At 34.4% G+C, this 9,991-nt stretch overlaps 1 protein-coding gene across 2 annotated transcripts; it reads left to right on the forward strand.

Moving 5' to 3' along the window:
* The first annotated feature begins 424 nt into the window (after window positions 1-424).
* Window positions 425-9,746, forward strand: LOC128220334 (uncharacterized). 2 transcript variants are annotated; one of them, XM_052928697.1, is made up of 3 exons: window positions 425-483; window positions 4,838-5,028; window positions 8,171-9,746. In XM_052928697.1, exons 2-3 carry the CDS (start codon window positions 4,841-4,843, stop codon window positions 8,706-8,708), a joined length of 726 nt encoding a protein of 241 aa, XP_052784657.1. In that variant the 5' UTR covers window positions 425-483; window positions 4,838-4,840; the 3' UTR covers window positions 8,709-9,746. The 2 variants fall into 2 exon arrangements, with proteins under 2 accessions (XP_052784657.1, XP_052784656.1); XM_052928696.1 differs by lacking the exon at window positions 425-483 and adding an exon at window positions 1,785-1,879.
* Window positions 9,747-9,991: the final 245 nt, after the last annotated feature.

Here is a 9,991-nt window from a genome sequence, read left to right on the forward strand (position 1 = left end):
ATATCTTATTTCCGCTAAAAACTTATTTTCACCAAGTCTTATTTTCTTGATACAAATGATGAAATTATAGAGTTCTAATTTCATTACGTATAAAGTGTAAATATTTAAACAATGTAAACAATTAATAATAAATAAATGTTTTTTTGCTTATTTCGCCAAAAATAGTTTTAAAAATAGCCAGTCTTTAAAAAGGCTAAATAAATATTATATCGAATAAATTCGAAAATGATACATTTCATTTTTTACTCCTATTAAAAGCAAAAAAAAAGTCAATTTTGTTTACCAAACAACGGCAACACTATCCATTGCCTGAAGCCATAAGTAGTTTCAATACATAGGGACTGCGAATTAGGAGATCGGATGAGACCGGATAATACGGTGAGAGACCGGGAAATAGAATCCCCCTCATTGACATGCAAGCGTCGGCAGTTGTTGATGAAATTTGACCGAACTCACATCTTATGTGTTTCTTTTAATTTATAGGTATAAAACATGGGTTAAAGTTGTTTTATTTATATGGCATTTTTAACACTTTCTTTTATTACTGCAATGTTCCTTATTTTATGATGTGTATGAACGGAATTACGACCTAACATGCACCCTAAAAGTACAAGTACAGCATTCTCCACCCACCATTTGATCTAGTCTAAAATAATAGACGTGTTATTACTTATACGGGATTCTTCCAATCCCTAACGTCTAAACGGGAATGTGCAAAAAACGGGGGTGTTTTAAAAATATTGAAATTGTTTTAAGTGAAGTATTTTATGGTTGAAATTGATCATAAAGATTTATATTCATATTTTACCATGTAAGTGAAATGTTATTTTGCACTAAACAAGCATTTAATGCATTAAAACAAGTTGTTTACCTCTCCAATAAAACGAAAGTTGACTGACACAGAAAACAATTATGCGAAGGGGAACAACTCGATACAATCATAATAACTACAATCGTAATAACTCGGCTTCCTCCGACAAAGCTTCGTGATAGACCTCGTTGCACAATCGTAACAACTCGGCCATGACCGAAATGTTCTGAGCGCTTTAAAACTGTGCCCTGAAGCCTTGCAGGTGCCCTTCATGTATATATCGTTATGTTTTGACAGAATGAAATGAAGAAAAGCCGTCAAACTCATAATTATAAGTTGGATATTTTTTTTTTGTGTACGGAACTAATGTAAAATAACATTATCTGGTAATATTTCTTGTTTTTATGATATTTTATAGACGCTATATGCTTTCACCCAGAATCCTGATCGGAACAACTACCCACTTTTGATACTAAACAATTTGTACGTGAAGGATTTGCCATATCAAAAATCTAAAAAAATCAGTCAACGTACAATTATTTGGACTACCATTTGATCATGATGTTTTGCCGGTGTAACGTTGTAAACTGACCCCATAAAATAATGACCCTGGTCATTTTTGATATGGAATAATGACCCCCCGGTTATTATATTATATAGAATAAAATCATTTTTAAAAAAAAGCAGTCGCCCAGTCGGGCTAGTATTTGCGGAAATTTGGTAGCCAAAGCTGAATTTCGGTAGCCTCGGGCTATCGGACTACCGCCAATTTCGAACATTGATCATATTTTATTAGTCATCGGACATGATTCTGGTCATGTTTTCTTGATAGAAATTGAGATCATCCTTTAGAAAAAATTACGAAAATAGAAACATTTGGAAATAGATATTATATATGCTGGTGCTTCATCGATTTTGGGCCTTTATATAGCCTATTTTACGGAGAAGATTTGTTTCTTTGCTTCTCCAGATATGGCATTTGATAAACACTGAAACCTGAAGAAAACTAGACTAGAGAGATTCAGATAATGTGCTATCAGCGATCTGATGCCAATCACATTTTTACTGGTAATTCATTCTAATTGTTTGTTGTGTATATTTGATTTCTGTCGTAACAAACATTATTACATATCAGCTAAAATATTTGTTGATAAAGTTTCATTTTTCCGGTTTTGTTTTTAGCTTAAAAGGCAACATTTCTACTGAGTGACGTCAGATAACCTTTGTTCAAACCGCGGTGGCATTGTTCAAAGTCACCGCTTAAATCAATGTGCTAAAAAAGAAAGTCAGGCCTTTGGGTAGCTCTTTAACCCTTTAGCGCATGTATACGAGATAGGCCGACATAGCTCATTAGCAGATGTATATGCATCTGGCCGACCGTATCCATTACTGGATGTAAATGCATCGCCCGCATATTTCAATAGGGTCATTCCAATATTTCAATTTTGCACCTTTCTTTTTGTAAACAATATCCCGGATGTTTATAAAAGTAAAGTTTAACCTTAGGTGTATTGATTTTCCCTTGAAAATATTGTCTGCTAAAATTAGAAGGTATTTATACTCCCAATCGCAGGTGTGATATCCCATTGTGACGTAATAAGACCATGAGCCGAGTACTGTATGGAAAATCCCCAAAATTCATTGATGCGTAAATCATTAAATATATTACGTCATTTCAGTTTACCATTAAAATCAATAGAGATTATATTTATTTATTTAGGTAATATTTTGTTTACAAACAATAGAAACAATTAGTAGCTGAGAAAATGATGAGTAGATTTTCTGTGAAGCTGATAGATGTCCAGCATGGTTCCGGCCATAAAATAGGTCAGGTAAACACATTTGTGCAAACCTTTCGATGATCTAGATCTTTTTATTCATACCGGAAAAACATTTATCGGCTTTCTTTTTGTAAACAATTTTATGAGGGGGTAATAAAGTTTAACAGACACCCTGGACTGGATCTCTCTGCTGGATGACACCGGATATTCCTGCCATATTTCTGTGTATTATACACAAGAACATCAATTGTCGGCTTTTTAATCCAGATGGGTCTTTTTAGCTCACCTGAGCACAAAGTGCTCAAGGGGAGCTATTGTGATCGGTACATATCCAGCGTCCGTCTTTCATTGTCCGTCATTCGGCTTCAACAATTGGTTATAATCATCTTCTTCTCCTAAACTGCTTGGCCAATTTTGATGCAACTTCATAGGAATGATCCTTGGTTGGTGCTTTTTCAAAATTGTTTAAAGAAATGAATTCCATGCAGAACTCTGGTTGCCATGGCAACCTAAAGGAAAATGTCAACAATTGGTTATAATTATCTTCTTCTCCTAAACCACTTGGACAATTTTGATGAAACTTCATAGGAATGATCCTTTATTGGTGCTTTTTCAAAATTGTTCAAAGAAATGAATTCCATGCAGAACTCTGGTTGCCATGGCAACCTAAAGGAAAAGCGCCAACAATTGGTTATAATCATCTTCTTCTCCTAAACCACTTGGACAATTTTGATGAAACTTCATAGGAATGATCCTGTTTGGTGCATTTTCAAAATTAATCAAAGAAATGAATTCCATGCAGAACTCTGGTTGCCATGGCAACCTAAAGGAAAAAAGTCAACAATTGGTTATAATCATCTTCTTCTCCTAAACCACTTGGACAATTTTGATGAAACTTCATAGGAATGATCATTGATTGGTGCTTTATCAAAATTGTTCAAAGAAATGAATTCCATGCAGAACTCTGGTTGCCATGGCAACCTAAAGGAAAAGTGTCAACAATTGGTTCAATTGGTTATAATCATCTTCTTCTCCTAAACCACTTGGACAATTTTGATGAAACTTCATAGGAATGATCATTGATTGGTGCTTTTTCGAAATTTTTCAAAGAAATGAATTCCATGCAGAACTGTGGTTGCCATGGCAACCTAAAGGAAAAATTACAAAACCTTTTTTGGCAATTACTATGAAGCTTAGTAATATGCTTAAATATTTGGTGTGTAACATTGTCCATTGGTTATCTACCATGTTTATTCAAATTATGTCCCTGGATAAAAATTGGCCTCACCCCGTAGGTTACAAGTTCATTATAAATACATTTTGTTAAAATCTGATAGTTATGTAAAGTTTACTCATACTCTTTACTGTATTTGCTCATTTCACAATGTTGATTTATGACAACTAGCACACATTTTTCGGGAAAATTGTTTAAGATCCTTGTTGGGATAAAATACTGGAATGTTTTGGGGTGTGTGTGTAACTGTGTTTATTAAGACACCTCGACGAGTGCCCGGACTGATTCCAAAGTTTTTGAAGCCCTGTGTACCATATATATTTTTTATAAAGTTAAAATGTAATGATCATGAATTGAAAAAAGTGACAATATCAATTGTTTGGGTTGATGGTCAATTTAAACTAAAATGCCTGTTATTGCTCACCAAAGGTCATCCTTGTTGTTCAAAGCTTACCTTTATGTAGAATACTTCAACTACACAGTATGTGTCATTTCAGGGCTTCTGAAAGTTTAAAAACTCAATCAGTCCGGACCCTTCAACCCCGAATCCAGGGTGCAAAATTTACCTTTTTACCCTGGAAGCCAATGGGGCTACAGACTTTGAGATTTCTGTAGCCAGACCCAATTTGAAAACTCTACAATATCTTATTTTGCCTAGTTGGTGGTGGTCCTATCGACCCCTTTTAATCCGCAAAAGCCATAAAGTTCAAAAATTAATTAACCTAGCCGTGCCCTAATTCAAAGCAGGATATCAAATGTGATCGGCTTGATAAACTGCATAGACTGACTGCTGAGTGCGCCGCTTACATCATTTACAGTCTGTGACAGTCTTATTGGTATTTGGACAAAATGGCGATTTTTGTGTTATGGCTTAAATATAAAATAAAATAGTTTGAGGACTATGGAGACCAATTGAATACTAAAACACAACAGTTTCACTTGAGAGTTCAGTCACCGAGCCTAAACCATAGATAAACAGCCCCAAATACTTATTTTTTTATTATTTTACAGACTATGGTTGAGATGGGTGATGAGGATGCAATACCTGTACCAACAGGGAACTTTGTTGAAGGATTTGGGCGGGGAAGAGTGGTGCGCGCCAGCAAGGGGGAGAGACCTGAGGGAGCTATAAGGCTAACTCGAGATGAAGTAATGAAATATCAGGATGCCAGAATTAGATCTTGGGAACCACAATCAGATGTGTATGAACTTTTATGATTTTCAATAGAAGTCAACTGGTGAAAAATAGTCACATGTTGCAATATGTATAATATATATTTATACATACATATCGATGGCACCGTTTGAAAATGCAGAACCTTCAATTTTTCAACTTTTTCAGAAGAATAAAAAAAGTGAAATAAAATTTAGTAACAACACATATTACATCAATATTCAAAATCCTAAACATTCTTAATACTTATTTATTACATAAAAATTTGTCGAAATTAAACTATCTTTGATAATTTAAGTTAAATTGTATTTTTGGGATTTGTTTTTAGCTCCACTGGCCGAAGGCCATGGAGCTTATGTCGTCACAGATTGTCCGTCGTGAGTGCGTGCGTGCGTGCGTGCGTAAACTTTTACTTTAAACGACATCTCCTCTGAAACTGATAAGCGGATTTTGACAAAACTTCACAGGAATGTTCCTTTGGTGGTCCTTTACCAAAATTGCTCAAATGGTTCCGGTCCATTGCACAATATGGCCGCCAGAGCTAAAAATAGCAAAATCTTTAAACGACATCTCCTCTGAAACGGTTCGGCAGATTTTGATGAAACTTGACAGTAATGTTCCTTGGGTGGTCCTTTATTAAAATTGCTCAAATGGTTCTGGTCCATTGCACAATATGGCCGCCACAGCTAAAAATAGCAAAATCTGTAAACGACATCTCCTCTGAAACGGATAGGCAGATTTTGATGAAACTTTACAGAATTGTTCCTTGGGTGGTCCTTAACCAAAATTGCTCAAATGGTTCCGGTCCGCTGCACAACATGGCTGCCAGGGCAAAAAAATAGAAAAACCTTTAAAGAACATCTTCTCAGAAACCGATGATCAGATTTTGATGAAACTTAACAGAAATGTTCCTTGGATGGTCCTTTATCAAATTTGCTTCAATGGTTTCGGTCCACTGCACAAGATGGCCCCCAGAGGTAAAAATAGAAAAACCTTTAAACGACTTCTCCTCAGAAACCGATGATCGTATTGCAATGAAACTTGACAGAAATGTTACTTGGGTAGTCCTTAACCAAAATAGCCCAAACAGTTCTGGTCTGCTGCACAACATGGGCACCAGAGCTAAGAATAGAAAAAAACGTTAAACTACATCTTCTCAGAAACCGATTATCAGATTTTGATGAAACTTTACATAAATGTTCATCGGGATGCCCTTTAACCAAAATTGCCCAAATGGTTCCGGTCCGCTGCACAACATGGCTGCGAGAGTTAAAAATAGAAAAACCTTTAAGGACTTCTCGTCCGCAGTCTTAACGAAAAACATTTTAACCTACTAGCCAGTTGGACTAGCATAATGGCATATTTTACTAGTCCGAATGACAATCTAGTAGTCCGACTATTTTGCCACATTATAAAACTGTATGCTTGAGGTAAATACCTATTTCAATTGAGCAGCTTGCAGTTTGAGTAAACATTTCTTTATTATGATGCTCATGCAGTGATAGGGAGTGACATCCTTCTGTTGGGAATAGTGCTCCTTGTTTTTCAGAACCTATGGGTACTATGTAAAAACAAAAGGCATCTTGCTTGAATAGACTGTAATAATATCAACATGGTTAGAAAAGAAATGCCATGCTTTAATAGCTTTGATTACATTTTACTACTGAATTACCTCCCTTTAATAGAAAAAAAAATAATGTCTTAATTTTTCACGTATAGCATCTTTAAATAATTTTTAAACAATAATAATTTATGAGTAAACATATAAGCATAAAGTTCTCACAAAAAGATCAATTTAAAAACCTTACATTTATACATAGGAAAGTATATATAGACTGAACATTAATTTTCGTTTAAGTGACATTCTGAAAGTTTATGAAACAGCTATTTTTAGTAACTTAAATGGCCGAAAAGTGTAAGTGAAACACCAAGTCGATTCTATCTCGTCAGTTCTTGTTCAGGTTAGATATTTGCTTCATAATCTATTCAGATTAAATGTTAACCGATGATCAGATTTTGATGAAACTTGACAGAAATGTTCCTTGGGTGGTCATTAACCAAAATTTGTTAAATGGTTCCAGTCCACTGCACACCATGGCTGCCAGAGCTAAAAAATAAAAAAAACTTTATACGACTTGTCGTCGAAACCGATGACCTTTTTTTCGATAAAACTTGACAGAAATGTTTGTTTGGTGCTCCTTTACTCAAATTGCCCAAATCATGGCAGCCAGAGCTATTAAAGTAATTTTTTTTTTTAAATAACTTCTCCTCAAAAATTGATGATTGTATTTCTATGAAACTTGACGAAAATGTTCGTTAGGTGGTCTTTGCTTGAACCTTTTGGCCAGTGGAGCACAGGCACTGATGTGCCTCTTGTTTGTTATTTATGTGCATGTCAGGTTTTGTACTCTGGCACACAACATAATTTTCAGAATGTACCAAATTTTTGCCAAGTCTGAAAACTAAAAAAATGCCGAACCTACAAAATCCTTTCAAATCCACTTTGCTCTCAGAAGAAAAAGTAATATGACATAAATTATACATGTACAAGAAAACAATACAAAATACCTACCAACAAATTTTGTTTGATAACAGTGTTTATTGTCATTTTAAAAACATTTGTTAATATATACATTCAAGTAACAGAAACAATGGAATGCCAATCCCAGCCAAATTAAAAACAATTGTCATTAAATTAATCAGTGTTGCCTTAGTTTACCCTTTATTACTAAGTTTATTGGTATTATTTCAAAAGGTAAACAAGAAGGTGTAAAATGTATAAAAAAATGCCATAACTGTTGCACAAATTTGTAGGTTCTGCTTTTTTTGGATTTGACTTCCAGTCTAATGAGTGTTTGGTACTTTGCCATTGGGTAGTTAGTCCGTTATTTTCAGGTGCAATATAGAAATAGAATTCCTGATTGAAGAAAAAAACTAAACAAAAGAAACTGTACATTCTGCATATTATAATACATCGATATACAGTAGTGGAAATTAGTTTGACAGATAAGGCTCCTTTCTTCAAAGTCTAATTTTGAAGACTTTATCTATTTTTATTTTGCTCCAATACATAAAGATTATATAGAATAAAACTGCTTTTTATATTTTACTTACACACGCTAAGAAAGCAGATTGATTTCAACATTGATATATTTTCAATACTTTTTCAGGTGGTTTCACAAGTATGGCTTTTCATTTTCATTGATATCTGCAAGTGCATCCGGATACTTGATCATGGCATACTTAAGACGGAAGTTCTGTTTGGGAGCGTCACATGGCAGGATTGCTAGCTTTGCTCCTGTGATGGTTCTGCCAGCAGTGGGAGCTGTCATGATGAGTGATGTACAAAGGCGAACACTTTTATCAGTGCCCAACTGTGAAACATGTGTTAAAGTTCGATCAGGAGTTTACCAAACAGTGTGCTCAATGTTATATCCAACCTTGTTGTCACCGATCTTGTGTGTGTATTTCTCCCGGAAATTTATGACTTATGCCACTCCAGGGGCAAATTTTCAGCCCAATATGTTATATGCCTTGAAGACAACACCAAGTAAATATGTTAACATTTTTTTGTTGATGTGTGTGCTTCAGTTTTCCTTAGGATATACTCTGACTGATAAACAAGCTGTTGAGGTTGATGTTATAACGGAGAAAGAGGCCCATAGGGCAGCTGTGAACATTCTTGATCATCTAGACGAGGATCTTTGATGAAAGGACTTTATTAGATGATTGCTTTTATAACAAATTGCTTGAATTTGTTTAACAGTTACATTATTTTTTAGCAATGAAATATGTCAGTAGTAATATAAATACATAGAGTTGCATGATAATATGTGTTCTTTTAACATTGACACTTGTGAATGACTTTAAAGAAATTTCAAATGGTTTTCTACATAATGTGTGGGTTAAAAACCATCAATATCAATAATCAGTTGCACTTAATATAAGGAAATTATATGCAGCTTTTGTTTTGGCATTTGAAAATGGAAATAATATGTCCATTTATGTTGAGACATAACCACGCATTAGTGCCGATAGTTGGTTAAGCTTTCACATCTACATGTGTAGTAAAAATATATTGAAGCGGACTAAGTCAGATATATCGAGGAAAATAGTTCTGGCTGCCCGGAAATAAAAATAGTGCAGTTGTTAGAGCCAGGACCAGGTATAACAGAATACAACATTTTTGTTTTGAAACTTTTTCAAAAAAGGTGTTGAAATTAAATAGGCTGTTCTTTATACTAGAGGATGTTCTGTTTTGGCTTTATCATCAAACACATGTGTAGGTAATTTATTGGGCTATATAAGAGTAAATGGTTATACAACGATATGGCAACATACATTTTTTCTTTATGCAAGTATAATTTTGTAACAAAACGAAGCAAATAGATGTGCTCTTTTTCAGCAGGAAACAAATCGGAACTAAATGTTCTTATTTAAGAGCAATAACAATGCACCTAGGAGAGACTCGGACTAACTAATAAGTTTATGTTGCTAAATATAATATTTCTTTAAAGAAATAGTCACAGTTTCAACAAGAATGATATCGATAAAATGTTCACCGGACAATAAATGTATTTATGAATAGTTTATGAAAATCAATTTATGTCTGTGTCGACCTCTCTCTCATCCACGTCTGAATATTTTGACTAGCTGGGGGACTCTTGTAAAATTCATGATACTCAATTGGTATTTGATCCTTCCTGCACATTTATGCGTTGTGGAAATCACTCATATGTTCAAAGGCCGTTGTTTACTAAATGTAAAAGAAAAATAATTATAATTAAATAAATTGTTATGTTTATTTTTACAAAAAGCACATTTTCTAAACAAGAAACATTCTGTCTGTCAACGCTTTTGTTTCCTTTTAGGAACATGTTGTCTAGAATCATCCAGATATGTCTTAGTGCTCTGTTCTTGCACAATTGAGCACCAAAAGTCTTTTTGTCTTTCATACTTAGTGCACTGTTTCTGTATCTCCTGGTTTCTCA

Source organism: Mya arenaria, chromosome 15 (genome assembly GCF_026914265.1).
Source record: "Mya arenaria isolate MELC-2E11 chromosome 15, ASM2691426v1".
Taxonomy (NCBI): domain Eukaryota; kingdom Metazoa; phylum Mollusca; class Bivalvia; order Myida; family Myidae; genus Mya; species Mya arenaria.